This window comes from Elaeis guineensis, chromosome 13 (genome assembly GCF_000442705.2).
Source record: "Elaeis guineensis isolate ETL-2024a chromosome 13, EG11, whole genome shotgun sequence".
In the NCBI taxonomy this organism is placed as follows: domain Eukaryota; kingdom Viridiplantae; phylum Streptophyta; class Magnoliopsida; order Arecales; family Arecaceae; genus Elaeis; species Elaeis guineensis.
Window position 1 is genome coordinate 22,363,915 of NC_026005.2, and position 21,025 is coordinate 22,384,939.

At 37.6% G+C, this 21,025-nt stretch overlaps 2 protein-coding genes across 2 annotated transcripts; one reads left to right on the forward strand and one right to left on the reverse strand.

Moving 5' to 3' along the window:
• The first annotated feature begins 6,702 nt into the window (after positions 1-6,702).
• Positions 6,703-11,067, forward strand: LOC105033299 (uncharacterized). The gene is made up of 8 exons (XM_010908035.4): positions 6,703-6,948; positions 8,151-8,414; positions 8,496-8,567; positions 8,662-8,700; positions 8,784-8,891; positions 8,981-9,078; positions 9,805-9,916; positions 10,471-11,067. The coding sequence occupies exons 1-8, from the start codon at positions 6,748-6,750 to the stop codon at positions 10,717-10,719; spliced, it is 1,143 nt and encodes a 380-aa protein (XP_010906337.1). The 5' UTR covers positions 6,703-6,747; the 3' UTR covers positions 10,720-11,067.
• A 773-nt stretch (positions 11,068-11,840) lies between these two features.
• Positions 11,841-20,322, reverse strand: LOC105033297 (proteasome subunit alpha type-1). Its single transcript, XM_010908034.4, is given in 3 exon segments — positions 11,841-12,506; positions 19,777-19,826; positions 19,829-20,322. Coding segments are annotated over 3 exon segments (783 nt in total). The 5' UTR covers positions 20,127-20,322; the 3' UTR covers positions 11,841-12,071.
• Between the last annotated feature and the right edge of the window lie 703 nt (positions 20,323-21,025).

Consider the following 21,025-nt stretch of genomic DNA (forward strand, 5'->3'; position numbering starts at 1 on the left):
TTAATTTATTCTTCCATGAAGTCTCTTTCAAAGAAAAATCAATTGGGCTTTTATGTAATTTTATTTTAAAAAAAAAGTGAGAGATTCTAAATTTAAAAAGTCAAAAACTACTTTTCAAAAAAAAAAAAAAAGTCAAAAACTAGGTCATTTTTATGGATGTGATTACCAAAACTCTATTTATATATATTTCTTTGTTAATATTAATGAGTTTGTTAATGTTGATGATTGTCTTGTACGTTTCCTTGGTGTATGTTATTCATAATTTATTGATGGTTCCTCCAATACATTGGTGGAAATCTGATCCAGTCAACCACGCTTCAGATAGGACAGAATAAATACGTCCTCATGCGATCAATCCCCCCGTTTGTAAGATGTTGAAACATGGATGCATGAAATGTCCCGTTTCCTGTGTCTTGGCCATCACAATCACCGGATGGTAGGTTGATGCTGTCCTTTTTTTTTTGGTTGATGCTCGCCTTTGTCAGCTAGGGAGGCTCTAATTATGAATCATGTGCTTCTTTGTGACAAGGAAGGAGACTCCAACCAGTGCTTCTCTTCTCCTCTTTCATTGCTGTGGGGATGTTCTTATTCTCTCAACTTTCTCAGTGTAATGATGGGTAGGTCAATATCTTTCCAATTAAGGACACAGGCTTGCGTCTGTATTGGAATCCTAATGCGTTCTCTCTTCTCGTCTTAAGGGAAGGGTATTTTAGCTTACGGAACCATTCCTCCAGTACAGCTCCAAAAAAGCCAGGGAAGACCAAATAGCTACAAGTTCAAAGGATAAGAGAATGTTGTCAAGGCAAACAGATTGGTGAAAAATAGAGGATGAAAATTGTTTAGAAGAGAAATGTGAGAGCTTGTGTTGAGAGATGACAGATGAGGTCGATCTTGGTATAAATAAAATTAGAAGATTTTTTTTTTCCTTTTTTTTTTTTTCATGAAACCAACCTCAAAACTTGCTTATGATATATTAAGTGCAGCGCAAGATTCTCAAATGACTTCACTTATCCAAGCTCACACATTTAGGATTGGCCCTGAGTTAATTTGGTAGTTGCAGCTATAGTCAATTTTCTTCCAACTAAAGAAATGCAGGAAACAAAGGTTAGGCCAGTTCATGTCATGTTGGATTTGAATAACTTCTACTTGACCTGACTAGAGTCCTTTGGCAGTGCATTATATGTTGTCCATATGAAGATAGGACACCACCCTCTTATAGATAGTGACCTTTATAATATAAACCTGCAGCTTGGAGTTTGGAATTTGCATTGTTGCTGGCCTCCGTTGGTGAGCCATGTTACCTGCTTGCAGGGTAGTGCTAGGTTCAGAAGACAGATGATAAAAGAATCTCATGTTGCATCCACCTGCTTTCGGCTGGTGGGAAGAGCAAAAAAGCCTACAAATAGGTGCATTTTTTTGTTGTTTCCTTTTGGCTTTTCCACTGACTCCATCCTTTTTTTTTTCCTGCCTGATGAATGGCTGAACCCCATGCTGCCTAACTTTGGTGAACTTTTACTATTCTTACATGATTGCCTATGTGATTAAGTGTAATCATTTATTGGCGCATGATGGGCAGCCTGAGTGCAGGCAAAAGCGACTCCATTTCTGTCCATGAAAATTTGACCCCTTCTTTGATTATAAAAATAAACTAAACCCATAATTCACTCTTCCCAGCTCAGCATAGTGCATGTAGGCCCTACATGTCAATGTCGGTATTTTTTTTTGGATGGGGGTGGGGGGAGGGGGGGTGGGGAATACACCTATTCTGAAAGATGCCAAAATGTGAGCGTCGCAGTGATTTTAACCGCAAGCAGTGAGAAATTTTTTGATGACTAGCATAACATCCTAAGTAACACACAGACAAACACATGTATGCATATATATAAACACATAATATATATTTACAAGCATGATATTTTGACTGTTATATTGATTCTTGAAGTATATTACAGCTGTTATAAGAGCTCCATGCAGTATGCATGGTTTGCATTTCACCCTGAAAATGTTATGGAATATAGAACCCATTATGATATCATTTTGTTATTATTCTTCATTACAAAAGCTAATAATGACTGCTATGACATAACAATAGTACCATGATGGAAAGAATATGTTGAGATTTTACTTTTAGCCTAAATGCTCCATCATAGCATTCTGATGGCAGACAACTGTTTGAGTCTTCATCATCATATAGAGTAGTACCGGCATTATTCAAATAACAATTCTTTCTGTTAATCTTTTTTTTTTTCCCCTCAAATCCTTTTTGGTAATCTTAATGGATTGGCAATGAGTATGGTTATATCCTATAACTATTATTGTGATGCATTATTTGGTGCTTCCTGCCCCTTGGTGTTTTTACCAGAGCAGAGAACGAACGTGGCAGTGTCCCCACTCACCTCTCTGCCCACATGCTTCGCCTATAAAGAAGGATCATCAGTGCCCTCCCCAGTGTCCACCTAGATATGTCTTCTTTTTTTTTTTCTTCTTCTTGTTTCATTTCTTCTTCATTTAAACAACCTAGATATAGCTTTGAATATAGCTTAAAGAGAGTCAAACGTAGAAGGGAAATATTTTAGCAACAGAGGAATCCCACGTAAATAAGCAACAGTTAATTAGACCAGGACCACAACTTGAGTGAGATACCCTAGAAATTACTTGCATCCAAGTTGTGGCCAAATGTTAACTCGGTTCAGGGAATCACCAGACATGAAGGACCACAGTCAGCAATAATGCAGAAAAGAAAAAATAAAAGTCATGTTTTCATTATAGCTAGGGAAGGGTTATGGTGGGAGGTGTGCAGTTAGTAAACGATTCAAGGCATTGCTCCCAACAAATGCAGATAATATGGAATCAGGTTCAGAAATTTTTCTATAGACAACAAAAATTATAAGTTAACAGTGTTAACAATAATTAAGAATTACTAGCAATACTAGCTGATAGAGTTGATGGTAATAGAAAAAAATAAAATAAAATAATTTCTGCCAAGATAATTCAACTTTTTTTAGCATAATTTTGACAATTTCATTTAACAATTGAAAGCTATAGTTATCCTCAGGGAATTGACTATTGGAGGATTGTACGTGTGCAGTTTTCTATATGAGGACTGAGTTTCATCTTGTTCAACCAAACTTAGTTTGACGTAGCACGGTCTTGGAAAATTGAGTTATAACCCAGCAGTTGCATTTCAAAGGCGACTTTATGTTCACACCATGGGAGGTGTTTTCCAAGTAATTGATTCAGATACTTATAAACAATAGTGCTTCTGATGTTATTAAACAGGAAGAAGAAGAAGAAGAAGTCTTGGTTAATGCACGTACGGCGTCTTCTCCACTATTGGTGATGTAGCTTGATTTCGAGAAAGGTAGCTTTTTGATGTAGAAGCCACTGCTTCAAAACCATTGACTAATATCCGATTAGGCGGATGCAAGTATCGAAAAGAAAATACTATGATCATATCCTTTAGAAAATTCCGATGGCTTGAATTTTAGACTATCCGCTGCCCGCACTTGGAGACCAGCTCTGCTTTTCTCACTCTAAGGAGTGGTTATTTGTTTTTGTTTTTGGTAAAAAATAGTGTATTCAATCAATTCTTGTGTGTGAATACAATGTAAAAAGTCAGAAAATAAAATATCCCCAAAAGAGCCTGAGATTATCCCCCAATCCACAAGAACTCTTCCGATTGCTCTGCAGCATAGATGCCATCCAGTCGACTGTAATATTCGCCTTTCAAAAGATATGCTTGACCTCACACACGATAACTCAATAATAGCATAAAAATATCCTTCAAAAGAGGATGAGTATGATCTCTTCAGATACAGTCCTGAATCCAGATCACCACCATAGTCGAGTCACCTTCAATGATGAGATCATCGGCTCTCAGAATTTGCTTGACATATAGAATCCTTGCCTAAATAGTACGGAGTTCCACCGCAGATACCATAGGTGCGAAAAGATGGCTTCCTCCGGTCGCTACCAACCAGGACAATACAAAATAACACGTACAATGTTGGACGAAAAGGAAAAAGTGGGAGCATGATACATGCTTGTTAATTTGTATGCTTTGCTTCATGGCTGGATTGGTCTACCAATTTAACAGTGGACTTGGTCTAAATAAAAATTATAATTTTCTAAGAGCAGGTGAGAAGCTGAAAGATGGATTAAGACATTTCTGAGGTATATATTTTTCTATCTAAAAAATATAGAAAGTCACTCTCTCAGATCTAGCAAGATCGGTGGAGGTTTATAAGAAAGTTATCTGGCTTTTCCAAGGGATGCTGAGAACACAACGCACGGATGTAAACTTGCTGGACTAGATAACCAAATTATTTGGTTTTATCATCGGTTCCTTGTTGGCACCCACAAATGAAACATGGACCATTGACTAAGGTGCTCATAGAAGATGCTTTATTCCCTTTTTGTCTTCCTTTGTTCCAAGAACTCCAGTTGGCGGATTGTAAGTTGGATGAGAACGCAATCGCATTATTTTTGGCTCACAAAAAAATGAGATGGCAACATCAGGCGTCTGTCTCTCTTGTATCTTTTTATTTGTTTTCTCCAATTTTCTCTTTTATGGTAACATCACCAGCAAAATTATCTAAGTCAAAATTTATGTACTTCTTTTTCTCATGCTAGAGATATACCAACACACATTTGGTTAATGTGCCGATTCATTTTATTTTATTTTTTCAAAGAATGGACTCGGTTGATGGGGACCCCGATTCAAAATTTATTTAGTTGGAAAAAGGGGAAGCAGATGCTCCACCCGCAGGGCATTCCAAATGTTCGTGACAAATCTAAATTTATAGAAGATTCTAAGTCATTCTCTCTTTTAAGTCAATATATATTTTTTTTGGTAGAATCTTTTCAGGCAATATAGCAGGCATACAAAAGAGGATGAATTGGATAAGCTCAATTGTGGAGGTGGACAATTGAAAGAGCACTTGATTCTTTATCTCTTTTCAAGTACTCCAGCATGTTGCACAAATAAAGATATCCAACATTTTATTATATGTAGAGACAAATTTCTCCAACCTAACTTGCTCTCGAGTTTTGAAGCACTTCCAATAGTAGCTAGAGACAATAGAAGAGCAATTTGGGACATGAGCTATTTCCTATTTCAGTATGGTGCTGATATGAGAGGTTTCGAGTACTTATTATGTCACATAATGCAATTTAGTAACGTTCAACCAGCTACACAAAAAGCATGCGCTGTGGCTGTTATGGTCGTCTCTTCATCATAAAAAAGATAAAGAAATGAACAAAATGGAAGCAAGATATCATAATACATAGTCTAATATTGCTTATAAAACATGCTTGTTGCTCCTTTTTTCTTTAAAAAAAATTATGAATTGTCTTAGCATTCATCATTTAAACATGACGGTTTTATAAATGATTCGGTCAATCATCACTATTGAATACATTTAAACTTGTAGGGCAAGTCAACAGTATTGTACTCTCAGCCCATCAATATATCTTCTCACATGAATCACGGATCTATATGCTTATAATGAGACAATCAAATTTACTTCCATCCATCAAACTAACTAAAATCTCAGAGAATTATATTCTACGGATAACAACTCAGCTAACTTGGTTTGCATATGGACAAAACATATATTTAGAAAAAAACTTATTTTTTTTGAAAAAATTTATTGATAAATAACACACACACAAACACACATATATATATATATATATAAATATATAGTCATATTAGAATCAGATTGATCGAATTTAAATTCAGATCCAATCATATCAAAATTCTATAATAGAAGTTCTACATCGATCGTTCAAACCGTCGAATGTGATCTAATATCTTAAAACTACTTACACACAAAAAAAATTATATGATTTGAAAATCTCTAATTTATGCATCAAGTAGTCAAAAATCAGACTTTCTAAATAAAATTAAATTAGATATATTTTTTGATAACTTGATACATAGATTAAAAATTTTTAAATCATATATTTTTTTATGTGCAAATATTTTTGAGATAGTAGATCACTTAAATTATTGATGAAAAATTCATATCGTCTAATTTTGATATGATCAAATCTGAATTCAAATTTAATCGACTTCATTCAAATCCATTCCTCTCTCTCTCTCTCTCTCTCTCTCTCTCTCTCTATATATATATATATATATATATATATATATATGATGGTACTTAAGCAACAAAAGGTAATAAAACGTAGTGCTTAAGTGATAACATAAATCTTAGAGAAAAAAAGGTTACATGGTTGGGTAAGCAGCAGCTTATTGATTGGCATGTGACTAACCAGTCTGGCTAACTTGTAACTTTCTTTTACTGCTGTACCTTGCCATTTCTTTTTAATTGTACCTTTGCAGCCTATATGACGCGGCATATGGGATCCACCACCGACCCAGGGATCCGTGTCCTCCCACCGAGGGTCCCGTTAATAAATTTTTCACGTACTTAATTTGCGAAATCAATCCCCGCACCCTGCGGTCTTAGGGTTCGGTTGTATCTTTCGCACGAGGGAATGACTGATGTTCTTTCACGATATTGACCGTTGGATCACATCCCGCACATCTCTCAACGCAGTCCGAACTCCATTCATCGTTTGCACAGATCACGAAGCGTCCATTGCGAGATCCAATGGTGATTCCCGCGAAGGAAGGTGGATCCTTCTTTCGCGCGAAAGATACAACCCCCGTCCTCAGTATTTATAGCGGCGGGGGTGACTGAAGCCCAAGAACCCTGCCTCCGAGAGAGAGCGAGGTCGATGGGGGCCGAAGGAGAGATGCCCTGCCCGCTCCTCCGCAAGAAGGACGGGCCATCTCCTCCCCCCCATTCCCCTCCTCCTCCTCGTCCAGCGCCACTGGCCATTCTCGGCCTCCAGCCCTCCGCCCTCGTCGACCACGTCGCCAGGGTCGATTGGTCGCTTCTCGATCGGATCCCCGGCGACCGCGGCGGCTCTCAGCAGGTCTATAAACATCAAAACCTTCATTGCCCCGTCGCCGCTATCTTTTTACTGTTCTGGTTCTTGTTTCGGGGTTCAATCGTGTCTCCTATGCGCTCGCTGTTGGATTCTGTTCCTAGTTTTAATAATTCTCTGTTCCGTAGCTTTTTTTGCCTCCTTTATTCGGGAGGGATTACTGTTCGTTTGGTTTCTTTCCATATTTTTTAAGGTCTTGGTGCGAAATCTTCATGGACACGACGTGAATTTGCTCAATTGGTTATCGTGTGATGGTATTTTGGGTGCAAACTCGAATTTCTGTATGTATTTTTGCTTTTGTGCTGTTTCCTTATGAGATTTTCAGGTCCTTCCATGAGCTGTCAACGAGCATAATTTGAGTCTGCTCTTGGTTTAATCGGTCATGGTGCTTTATGTGGTTTTCTGGGTGCTAAAAGAAAAAAAAGCTATAGAAAAACTCTGTGTTTATTTAATTGAATGCATGTATTTTTCTTGACGCAATATCACTCTTTTTCTAATTTGCATAGTTTGAGTTTGACCTTTGGTGATGTTTGGTTCGGCTCTCTTTTTATTTTGGAGTCGTCAATTTTCGTTTCTCTCTCTCTCTCTCTCTCTCACTGTGCGTGTGCTTGTGTGTTCCTTTGTAGCTATTTGCTGAAATCAGCTCCTTGTTGTCCATTTCCCACTGAATTTTTATTACTGGTAGGTTTTATTTGATCATACTTATATCATCATACCTCATAAGAATTAAATCAAAGCTTATATCAGGGCTTGAGTGCATAGACTCATTCTATGGATAAGATAATTTCATTGACCTGCTCCCAACCTGCCATCCCTTCGTGAACCGGGGATGAGAGAGTAAAACACTTAACAAATCACAAGGTAGGTGGCATATTGAAACCCACCTTAATAGTTAGACAGTTCAAGCACTGATTGTACTAGGAGGCAACCTTCAAGATCCTCTATAGACATACAGGCTCTAGGCAAGCAGTGAAAAAGGCTGGGTTTGACACAGTAAACAACATCCAATCCTCTTTGCGCAAACCATGCCATCAAGTGACAATTAAAAGAACAACCTCATTGCTGATGTTAGATATCTTGTTTTAAGCACAATGATGTATCATTCTACAATACAATAAATATCTGTCTGCTTAGCGTTTTTACCTTTATCTTGCATGTACTTATGTGATGTAATTGGTAACTCCAAACAGGTCAATATTGAGGATTTGAATCATATTTTAAGTGAAGTCAATACCCACATTCTGCCATTTCTTAATGACCTTTCTCCTATAAGGACAATAGCTGGGGGTAGTGTTGCCAATACCATCAGGGGACTGACCGCAGGCTTTGGAGTCCCAAGTGGAATGATTGGTGCTTTTGGTGATGATGAGCAAGGTTGTATGTTCGTTCATAATATGAGCTTTAGTGGTGTGGATGTTTCGAGATTAAGAATGAAGAAGGGACCTACCGGGCAGGTGAGTAGGTTGCAAATTTGTGTCCTTTTTTGTGATTCAGCTGTCTAAAAGAAATATTTAATTCAATTTTGCCTGTTATAGTGTGCATGTTTGGTTGATGCCGATGGTAACCGTACCATGAGGCCATGTCTATCAAATGCTGTTAAGCTCCAGGTATGCATGCTTCCGTATGCTTCTCCTGTTTGTACTTTAGAGGAATGATATGGATGTGCTTATGTGTCTTTTGTGCATATGTTATATCTATCAGGCCAATGAGTTAACGAGAGAGGATTTTAGAGGTTCAAAGGTATTTTTTTCACGTTCAAGCCAATAATATCTTTATAACCCAATGCTGATTTCTATTTTGCTGATATATCATGTTATATGCAGTGGTTGGTGTTAAGATATGCACATTTCAATTTGGAAATAATCAATACTGCTATTAAACTTGCTAAACAAGAGGGGGTTTCTGTTTCAATGGACTTAGCCAGTTTTGAGGTACAACCATAAAATTATTGACTTAATTCTTTGAGTATGAAATGTTTTGGTCTTAATTGTATTGGCTTGGAATTCTTGGTCATGTGCAGATGGTTAGAGACTCCAGGACACACCTCATAAGCTTATTGGAGACTGGTAACATTGATCTTTGTTTTGCCAATGAGGATGAAGCTAGAGAGCTTATAAGGTGACTCTTGCTGTCTTGCAGTGCGACTTAGATAAATGTTAAGCATATTAAGCATTCTTAGTGATTGTAAAATCCCATTTTGCTATTGGAAGAAGGCTTCTAAACCACTAAATTTTATATAAAATGGAATAACTATTGAAATTTTGTGGGGATGTTTGAACACACATTCTGATGCATATTCCGGGATGCAATGTTGACCTTCGCTAGAGGGTGAGTCTTGGCACAATGGTAGGGTTGCTCTATTCTGACATAGGTGTCATGGGTTTGAAATATGGGAATAGTCTCTCTACATACAGAGGGGTAAGGCTGCATACATCTGACTCTTCTTAGACCCCATAGTGGTGATTGTCTCATACTTTGAACCATCCTTTTTTACAATATTGACCTTTGCCGACTATTTATGGATCAAACTTAGAATGTTTTGCTAGGAAAAAATGAAGAATTCATTTCTTCTCAGAGTCCCTCAGTCTGAGAAGAATTCATTTCTTCTCTTAAGGTTATCTAAGTTTTTGTACATGATTTATTTTCAAGTCAAATAGCCATTGATACTTCTCCAAAACAAAGTGTCTTTTTTAGGTGAGAGTCCCTCAGTTTCTCTCATGCTAAACAGTTCGGAGGGAGCACACAACAATTGATAAAACAGAGTGAATATTGTGAGAGAGAAAACTAATGACTAAAATTTGTCAATATATGTTCATGATGGGATATGCTTGTGCACTGCTTCAGGGGAGAACCAAAAGCAGATCAAGAGGATGCACTAAGTTTTCTGGCCAAACATTGCAAATGGGCTGTTGTGACCCTTGCCTCTAAGGGATGCATGGCAAAGCATGGTAAAGAGGTCAGTACTTTCTTTCTGTCTTTTGTTTGTTTGTTTGTTTGTGGGGTGCAAGGTGGTTGTTGGATTCAGGGAGGTTTTGGGAATGCCTATTGTTCAGAAATAATTTGGTAATAAAAAGTTGTAAATGATGTGCAATATATGATAGAAAAACTAATGTAGTAGATGTAACATATCCTTGACAGTGACTGGAACTACGACAAGAACATATGCCATATTAAATGAATTAAACTGATATATTCCATGTTTTCATGAAATATTAATAATAAATATTGGTGGATATCCAGAATAGTGTGAGTGATGTGATTATTTTCATCCTAGACAAGTCCTAGTTAATATGATCGACTAATGCAAAATAACAGTGTTCTTTATATGTTCGTGCATTCATGAGAAAATAGAACATGCTCCAAGTTGTATTCTGTTTGCAATCAACAAATTCAATACACAAAACAAAGATAAATATAGCAAATAAAGCACAGTACTGCAGCAGGACCAGGCCAAAAGATAAATCAATAAGTTTCAGCATTTGGTAACCTGAAACAATTGGTATGTTTCAGGTTGTCCGAGTTCCAGCGATAGGGGAGGCACATGCTATCGATGCCACAGGAGCTGGTGATCTCTTTGCAAGTGGTTTTTTGTACGGGTTGGTAAAAGGGCTTCCACTTGAAGACTGCTGCAAGATGGGCTCCTGTAGTGGTGGCTCTGTGATCCGATCTCTTGGTGGTGAAGTGAGACCTGAAAGCTGGCAGTGGATGTATAAGCAGATGCAGGCGAACGGCCTGTTGCTTCCGGATCTTAAAAACTAGTTCTCTACTTATTTTGGAATACTAAGACCCAACTTGGGTTAGGCCGCGTTTTGTGAAAAAATGCAGCATAATGTTGCACTTTGGGGGGCCAGTCCTGGTGGTTACGATTTGTACTTGATTAACTTTGTGCGAATGGCAGCACAATGTGTATGGGACTAGGGTGAAAGTTGAACTTTTGCTGGTAAAAGATGCTCCAATTGGTTGAGCTAAGTGGTCCAGCACGACACGGTTGGATTCTATTTACTTTGCTAATATTGTTTAGTTTCATCTGTTTCATGTCTAAAGAATCTGGCATGTCAAATATAGGTGCCATCATATATGTAAGAAATTTTCCTTGTTTGGTTGCTAGTTGAAATTGTTCCAGGTGAAACTTTTCAGTATCCAAGCGGCCTGGCAGCCTCTAGTTTCTAAATTAATGGAAGGCAATAGATAGCGGTAAACTGCTTAAGAAACGGCATCACTTTCCGTATCGGAACGGGCTGGACAAGCATAGGCCTGAGAGGCTGAGACTTCCATTCACCCTTATGTTTGAACATAATAATAATAATAATAATAATAATAATAATAATAATAATAATAATAATCTGTCACCAACCCTTTGTTTAATCGAGGTATATTTGGAATGTTGTCACAAGAAATTTACAGCATTCATGATTGGAAAAAGTGATATAGCTTGTTTTTCTTCAATCATTGATACAAAATCAGTAAGGCAAAAAGCATAGCGAGGCTCATACAGATAGCAAACCAGGCTTTTTAAAACCAAATATATCACATCCATGATTGAAGATTGACTCTTGGCAAAGGTCAAGCCAAACATTAATCAAGCAACACATTTGTTCGCTAATTTTAGACAAGATATGAAAGCTAGCAGTGAGAGGACATCATCTTAGGCACAGAGATCTCTGACGGCAAGAGCCAAAGCCTATCAAATAGGGCAGAGTATGTCCGCCTAACCGACAACAACACTAGCCAAAGCCTACCTCGCTGCACCAAGGAAATCTAATCTAAAACCTCATGCTTCTTAAAGAAATCTGAACCTGAACAAGCTGAACTTAATACATTAATGCCCATGATTCCCTGCAAAGAATTATCTCTATCATCAAAGTAATGTTCCAAAAGAATTGGGATCAACAATAACAAATTTCTTAGAAGTAAATTAAACTGTTGATTTCAAGCTAAGTTTGTAAGTCAACTGATTATCTCAACCACAGGACAAATCCTCATAAATTGAAGCATGAATCATGCAAAGAAAAAACAGAGCTGATTTTTTAAGAGTACACTGAATCACATGAATCTCAAACATCATTTCTTCATCATGTTCACACCAAACTGGGGTTATAATTCGATCCGAATCAAATATCCATTGGTGCTGCTTCTGAGCTCTTATCCTCTTGCATGGCACCCTGATCGGCTGCAGCTTCCTCCCTAATTTCCATTGAATCGATCATCTCCTGTATGGTTTTCTGATCGATCACATGAAATGGCTCTCCAACTCCAACAATGGCAACAGTGCAGATGGCACTAGTCAACTTCTCACTCTGCAGTGTTTCTTTAATGGCAAAAAGGGCATCTTTTATCAGTTCTTCACGAGAGTAGCTGTTGAAAGCCTTAAATCTGCGCTCCAAATAGGTCTTTGCAGCTTGCGAGCGGGATCCTATTGCAAATGCCTGATACTCAAAGTAGTTTCCACTAGGGCAGTTATAATATAGGTGGGCTCCAGTTTCATCCAATCCAGCCACCAGCAGGCCCACCCCATAGGGCCTTTTCCAGGAACGTTGGGTGCAGACCTGCAGTTGGCAATAGCAGTAATGAAAACCATGTCCTCATGAAAGAACCTAAGAACCCAGAATTCTCTTTAAGATCTTAAAATATAGCTTGGTAAGCTTCAAAGAGTTAAGGACAAGAAATGACTAGATTTAGGAAAATGAATGGCTGCATAAGATCAACACATTACAGGTAGACTACTAAACTATTTAAAATCAACAAGCAAAAAGTACATGGGCAGGAAACAAAAGATTGCCATGCCAGAAGATCATGGACCTTTAAATCGAATTCAAGAAAACCTATAGTTTAAATTGGAGCCTATCCATCCATAAAACATCTTTCACAAGGCTTCTGAAGAAAATTCACAAGAGGACGTGCAAATATCTAGAGGTGCTGATGGGAATAATTTCAAGAAAGGCTGACAGAATCAGTTTAGTATCAATTTGGAAATCAGAATTGCAAAATCTGAACACAGATCGACCGAGTGAAACATCACTCAAAGGATTCAATTTGATTGCTATTCATACATTTTTAGTGAAATGTCAAGTGAAAAACAGGTGTAAAACAGAGTGTGTCCACAAGTGAAGTTCCACATCAAATGTGAAGCTCGACCAATGTGCTCTGATTTCTGATGCACATTGTATTAAAAAAAGGCTCACATATTTCGTTGATATCAAAATTAAAAGGTAATTGAAAATCATTTGCTGAAAATGTTAGAACACTCAGCAGCCACACACAATTAAGTCGGTATATTTCTGTATTTAGCATAGTCGATTAATAATGAAGCAAAATTATGCACTCCTGAGAACAAAGAATAAAAGATTCTAAAATGCACTTTGTTTATCCAGCAAGCTCAGCATAAAAAGACAAATATCCTCAATGATACAACAGAAGTATGAAATAAATTCCACGGGGCAAAAACAGAATGAAAAAACATCTAACCTGTCAAATGTGAATCTGGTACCATGAGTTCACTTTTGCTAACACCAAATCAAGTGAATTGTTGATAAATTTGAGACACTTTCAATTTTCTTTTTCCTCATCTTTTGAAAATGGCTAAAGTAATAAACTATCGTGCAAATTGAGGAATTAACTAGATTAACTAGTTTAAGGAATCATGGTACAGAATCTCTCTCCTTATTAATCTCATATGACATTTTGAGATTTAGACCGGACCAGAATATTTTCCATTGCATCTACATTCAACCGATACAACAGCACAAGCATTAGTGAGCTTGCTCTTTGAGCTGACAGCTCTCAATAAAGGGGGTTCCAAACAGTCATAGTTGTGTACATTAAAATTTCACCTACGATACTGAAAATGGACTCCTACAATCCTAGGTTCTATCATCCAAGCATTTTATCGTGTGAATTTCTTTATGACTATTCTTCAATTTTTTATTTGAAGAAGGTCGCATTTCCTATCAACATCTATCTGTACTCGATGACTTGTATGTACATCTTTAAGTTTCCAAGGCATCCAGCAATCAAACACCTGAAAACACTTCACTACATTTACCTTCTTCAAACCTAATAGCTATCTTCATCATCATTAAGCTCTTCTATACATTAATCCATGGTCTTGAACGAGTGCAATTGGTATCACTTTGTTACCACATTGGAATTGGAACCATATTTCAATTTCTATTCCTATCAAGTTATCATTTCATATAGTTTTTGAGTGGCAACAGCATTTAATGTCATGCTCCAGATCCGAAATCGAGAGTCAGGGGTCATGGCAACCGCAGCATATTCATGAAGAACTCTCCCCACAAACATGTAAGATATCTCATTACAATATCACAAAGCAACAAAAGAACAAAATTCAAATAATTGATATTCAACTTTAATTCAAATAACTAAATTAAATATTTTACAAAATAAAATTCTATAGTTTTTCATCAACTTCAATAAATCCTAATCTGAAATAAAAATATCAAATTCTGCTTCTACTTCATTCTCCCATTTAGAATCACCAAGTCAAGCTAGTCCTCTAAATCTATAAAAACAGTAAAATATAGAGTAATGAGCTAGACAGTCTAATAAGCAATGTATACTTGAGTTAGATAAATTCAGCAATATTAATATATTGAAAAATAAACTTATAAGGTACATCAATTCAAACATACAACATTAATCCAAATAAAAACCATGCAAATTTAGTCTTTCAAATTTATTTTCATTCATAAATTAATTTCTTTCAAAACATCTGGTTTATCTCGATAGCCATAAACTATGACCACACTTATATCTTATAGTTAGACCAAATAAGTTCAGAATAGATAAGATGTCAATATATAACCTCTACTGATAGAATATCAATATACCAGCACATAACTCCCACCGACAAGATGTCGATATACCAGTATATAACCTCCCCTGGCAGAATGTTGATATATCAGCGCATAACCCCTACTAACAGAATGTTGATATACTAGCGCATAATCTTTACTAGTAGAATGTCAATATACTAACGCATAATCCCTACTGATAGGATGTCGATGTACCAGCATATAATTTTCACTGATAGAATGTCGATATACCAACACACAACCCCTATTGATATCAATGTACCAGAGTACAACCTCCACTGGCAGGATATTGATATACCGACATATAACCCCCATTGATAGGATTTCAATACATAGTTAGGCTGCGAGTCAAAATCTATCTCAATTCAAATCTCTCTTTTTGATAAAATCAGTTATGTATTTCAATCAAATAATGCACAAAATCATTCGGAATCAAAATCAATCAATCACAACTCCATAATAGAATTAATGCATTCGATAATGCATCAAACAATATTCTATAATGAAGTAAAATCAATAAATAAATATCATGCTTCATATTCATAAATCATAAATAATACGATTCAAAATTCAATGATATAAATACTATATAATTTGCCGATAAATCTAGAAAAAGAGCGGCATGACTTACCTCATACGTACTCTAATAAATCTATACAATTTTATAATTTTTTTTTTTAAATCTTCAATTCATAGATCATATCGTAGTACTCCACTGTTGGATATCTTATTATCGACATAATTACATCCCTATACATAATTAAGTCCAATAATCAGAAAAGATTCATATAATCAAGGATGACATGATGAACAATAGTCGTAACCCACGGTCTGGGCTGGTCAATCATGTTAACTTTATCTAATCAAGGATGATTAAATCAGTATTATTCAGTAAGAGTCAAGATAGATGTTGGTATGTCATCCACGATCAGAGTTCAGCTCAATTAAATAATTTCATTTCATCAAGATTATTAAAAATGCAAGGATTCAATAGAGGCCAATAAAAATTAGATCCTAAAATACTTGACAAAAGCTCAGATAGTACGGAGCTACCTAATCAATAAGATGATTCGAAGTCTCTATTGAATTAACTCGGATTCAAAAGAATAAGAGAAGAACTCTTCACTGGATTCATAAATCAAAAGTAGAGAGAGAATATCAAAGGAGAGAAATTAACAAGATGGAATAAGATCAATTAGATGACATTGTCTGATATCTCGATCAATTCGATTAAGATGATTTAATCAAATTATGATTGAACTAGTGTATATGTGGTCTAACGAAAAACATGAATAATCAAATTTAGAAGAATCTAGTCTGATCAGTGTCGGTGCTGGCATGCTGTCCAACGACCATGGATGAGAACCCTTTTCCCTAGGATCAGACCAAAGTTATTGAAAATAAATAAATAATCCCTTTACTAAATGAATCCTAGAGAGAGGAATTTATGAAGAGAGAAAATAGAGAGAGAAAGTCATAGAGAGAACTAGAGAGAGAAAAACTTTTCTTTATTTTTTCTTTATTTTTCTTTTCTTTTTCTTTCTTCCTTTTTTTTCTTTTCTTCTTCCTTGCAGAATAGGGGACTTGCATCCTCCTCAAGACAGAGGAGACTCATGGCCGGAATGGCTATGGCTGGTGGCAGCTAGGCCATGGTGATGCAGCCAGAGTTTATCCAACTAAGGCTACAAAATGGGTTGGGTTGACCTATGACTCGACCCGATCCGACCAGCATAGATCCAACTCAAACCGTTTAAAAGACCCACAGTTTCGGATCAGGTTCTAAAATTAGATCTGTTCTATTTTTCGGATCAGATCTGGATTTACTGAATTTTGATCCAATCCAACTCGATCCAAACCCAATACGAAATCCGAATACTCACCTGAACGACTGAACCCAAACCCATCTCATAAGGCTGTTCATTTATGTAATTGCAACACCATCAAAATCCAATGCTGCAAAAGCAAGCAAGAAGAGGCGCTCATTAAAAAATCTGGTCTTTTTGGCCAGTTTTATTTAGAGATGCCTTTAGAAACTGAAAATTATAGTTTGGGATGAGATTTTTCATCCTACTTCAACATTGTCTTGTTTAATTGCTAGGACCAGCAGGAAACAGTAACGGTTTAGTATGGTCCATGTATTTCAATTATAGATTTCCAACATGATTTAAATAATAAAGGGATTTTAACCGTAGTAAGCTTTGAAATTAAAAGTTAAATACAGCAAGCTTTTCACTTACTTGTTTCCTATAAATGAAGGGAAGAACTGATTCGTTAACAAAAGAAGTTGGTTAAGTCTGGTAATAATGCAAATAAAGTTGCTTATAGATCTTCTACCTATTGATCTTGTTATTTATAATCTAGACCGGAATTGACCTGGACCCGAACTAGAACCGAACCCATATTTCATGGATTGGACCGGATAATATATGGACCCGATCCAACCCGAATGATCCATTGGGTCAAGAAATTTGATCATGGATCCAACCCAACTCGACCCAATGTTCTATTGGACTGGATTTGGATCCGAAATTTAGACCCGATCAAGGAATCAGATCGGATCGGAGTCACTCATGATCCGATCTGACTCGACCCATTTGCACTCCTACGCCCAACCAACGGTCGACGGCATCGAAAAATCAAACAAAACAAATGAAGAATAGGGAAACACAAAATCAAAATAGGGCATCCTTTCCTCAATTTAAATTTGACAATAGCCAGCTGAAACCATGATTTAGGGGTTAAGAAATATGTGGAGGATAAATCAACAGATTTTGGGATTTTTACCTCTTTCCCGACAATATTTGGCCATGATTTCCAACAAACTCAATGAAAATCTCCAAAAAAATAAACCTCCGATTATGATCTGGTGACCAGTAGTGGGCATTTCACAAGGGACTTCATCCCTTTAAATAGAGGTGGTGGAGGGGAGAAGCCTGGAGAAGTTCGACTCCCATCATGATTTGGAATCGAAGACGAAGGAGGAAGACTCCTACTGTAATTTCCAGCACGTGCGTTGCATGTGCTAGCTTTTCCAACTTTTTTTTTTGTGGCAGATCTAAGATTTGTGAGGTTGCTAGATTGGGGTATTACATTTAAACAACACAAGACAAGAAAAGCAATTATAACAGAACAGAAATATCAGGGATGTTCATAGCTACAATAATGATCAGGATGCATTATATACCTAATAGAATCAAAAGAAGTACAATACATGCACATTGTGTTTCCTAGCCTAAGTTTGATAGGAATGTGTGGCAGTCTTGTCTGTATTCACTAATAAGACTAGTTGGAACATAAATTTAATATTAGCACTTCAGTAATATGAACCGCTAAAGTTATAAGATTTTCTTCTTCTTTTTATTTCTTTCTATTTTGTGTGTGTTCTTTTTTCTTTTTCTTTTTTCTTTGGTGGGGGAAGCGGGGTGGGGTAAATATAATATAATACAAGACTCATTTCAAACAATTTTCTTTTATATTAGATAAATAAACTTTCAAGCTATGTAATAAAAGCTCATACTTTAAAAGTGGATTATCCTTATATATCTCAAGAGAACTAACTACTAAATAGATATTTAGTTTATTCACATGCCTATCAGGGTTATGTGCTTAACAGACTCTTTTTATTTCCGATGAGATTCAGAGGTATTGGAACATGGATTGCATTAAAATCCACTTTAGGCCACTAAATAATTTGACAATTTTATTGTGGGTGGAACATGAAATTTGATAGAATAATATTTTGGAAACACACTACTTCAGTTCATAGCATTTCAAGAACCAATCAAATCTCTTAAACAAGTTTTGATTGTTTAAGAGACATGATTGGTTTTTAAACATGTATCATAAATAACAAGCCCTTTCAGAATTGATATTTTTGCTAAGCAACAGAGCAAGCTCACGCATTTGATCCAGCCCAGCCATACACTTGTTTCTCCTTGCTATACCATCCCAAGGCCGAGAGGAAGAAAGAGGGCAACAGGTAGTCTACAATCACTATCCACCTTTTCTAGAACTCATTTTCCTTCATTAGGATTTTCTCTAACCAAAAGCCCTCCTAAAGCTATGAGATTTTAAATCATCCAAGACTTTTCATTCAAATCTCGCCATCCAAGAAACATGATCTTGAATGCTACCTATATATTAAGTATGTATGAAAGACCAATGAATTATAAGTTCCTAATAGATACTAACTATCAACTCTTTAAAATGAACATCTTGGTGATCCAAGCAGCTGAAAGCATCCATTTAATTCCACTATAATGGTTTTACATTACCAAATAGATTGTTAATACCTAGGAATCTTAGGACTCAGAAAATTTTAGCAGCTCGAAGAACTGTAGGAGAGAGGAGCTGTGGGAGATTCAATACAAAGTGATGGAGCATTGATTAAGATGATATGGACATAAACACCCAAAAAAAAACTCAAAAAACTCTAGCAAGGAAGGCATTTGAGTAGAAAAAAAGGAAGACAAGACCTCGAACAATATGGATGGAAGATGTGAAATAATATACCAAAAAGCTCACAATAATATCAAATCTACACCTAGATAGCGATGCTTGTCAAATGAGAATTCAAAACGTCACTGCTCAAATAATTGAAATGAGACTTGATGGTCATCATATAAGTTCATTCAAATATTGTCTCGACAGTTAAAAAGGCACAAGCCTCCACACGAGTATATCCTAAAAGATACCTAATTAACCACTTACGTTGTAAATTTTAGCTTGTTATAAGAATCAAGCAACTTTCAAAATAACATCCGAAAAGAAAGAGCATAACATCAAAGAGACACTAGCATTAGGAAGAGGGAGCATAACATCGAACAAGAAGTGGTCATTATCCATAATGAAAGCAATTCATCTCATTCCATTCCAGATTCTATTAAATTTGCTGAAGAAGAAAGAGATCAAGAAAGAAATCTCGAGAAGGATGGATAGGATATTGGGATGAGTGGGGTTTAGGGTTGCGAAGACTATGAACCTGGGCCTTGTCGGCAAGGTGGACGACGAGGCGGGAGACAGGGAGGGGGATTCGTAGACGAAGGCATGGTTGATGCACTCGGAGCGAAGGAAGCGGGAGAGGACGCGGCCGTCGGCGGTGAGGCCGGCGATGGCGACGCCGACGTGGTCGTCCACCTTGAAGACCTTCTTCTGGTGGGAGGAGAGCTCGGAGGCCGCCTTGTTCACCGTGGCCAGCGCCACGTGGGTCGCCGACCGGAGACCGATCGCCGCCGACCCTTGCTTCACCGCCTCCATCGCGTATTCCACTTGGAACAGCCGCCCCGCGGGGCTCCATGTCGTCACGTCGGTGTCGTACTGATTCCGGAACATCTTCGATTCTTCTACGACTGAAACAAAGGCTCTGCCCTTCTTCGATCGCCGCTCTTCTACTTCCACGACTACTGCCGGTGGATACTGTGGGGGACTTATTTTGTTGCAGTTGGGATTTTAATTTGGGGCATTTTTATTTAGATCTACCGGGCTGCCTGTGTTTGCTTGTTTCCCAAGGTGACCGGAAATGGTTCTTCTAGTGGTGCCCAAAGGGCTATAGTTTGGGGAACAAGGCCATCATCATCAACACGGTGGAAGCCTGCTTAATGGACGGGCCCTACCAGATTCAGACCAGGCTCCACCTAAGACTCCTTTAATTTTTTGCAGGGCAGAATCCGGCCCGGCCCGACATTCGGGCTGACTTTCAAGACTGAGCCCGCTATTTGATAGGCTTCAGACTTTCAGACAGGGCCACCGGCCTAAGAACCTCTCTCTCCTTAAAAATAAAAAATAAAAAATAAAAAGCACTTGAAGGGAGGGAGAAGGAGAAGGAGAAGGAGATGGAGGGGAGTAGGGAGGAGGGGGGGGCAGTCGGAGTTGTGGAGGATAGGAGGAGGGGATGGGGGACGGTTGGGCAGTGAGAGGAGGACGGGACGAGGAGGAGGGGGAGGTGGGAAGGGAACAACTGGGGTGGTGAGAGGAGGAGGAGGAGGAGTGGGAGGTGGCTGGGGTGGTGAGAGGAGGAGGAGGAGTGGGAGGTGGCTGGGGTGGTGAGAGGAGGAGGAGGTGGGAGAAGGGAAGGGGAGGTCTAAACAGGAGATAGGAATTAAAAAAATCATACAAAGTGAGCATCGGAGAAGGAATATAGAGTGGGTTTCTATTTCGCCATATTTCTCTGTGTTCTTGTAAAACGAAATTCAAAGACATAGAACTCCTCTTACTAATGGAGCCATCTGTCC

What these genes read in the sequence shown, in the direction of transcription:
- LOC105033299 (XM_010908035.4), top strand. Translation starts at nt 6,748, where the DNA reads ATGGGGGCCGAAGGAGAGATGCCCTGCCCGCTCCTCCGCAAGAAGGAC. An exon ending in AGGATTTTAGAGGTTCAAAG is followed by an intron (nt 8,701 to 8,783) that starts GTATTTTTTTCA and finishes TGTTATATGCAG; the next exon opens with TGGTTGGTGTTAAGATATGC. An exon ending in TGGACTTAGCCAGTTTTGAG is followed by an intron (nt 8,892 to 8,980) that starts GTACAACCATAA and finishes GGTCATGTGCAG; the next exon opens with ATGGTTAGAGACTCCAGGAC.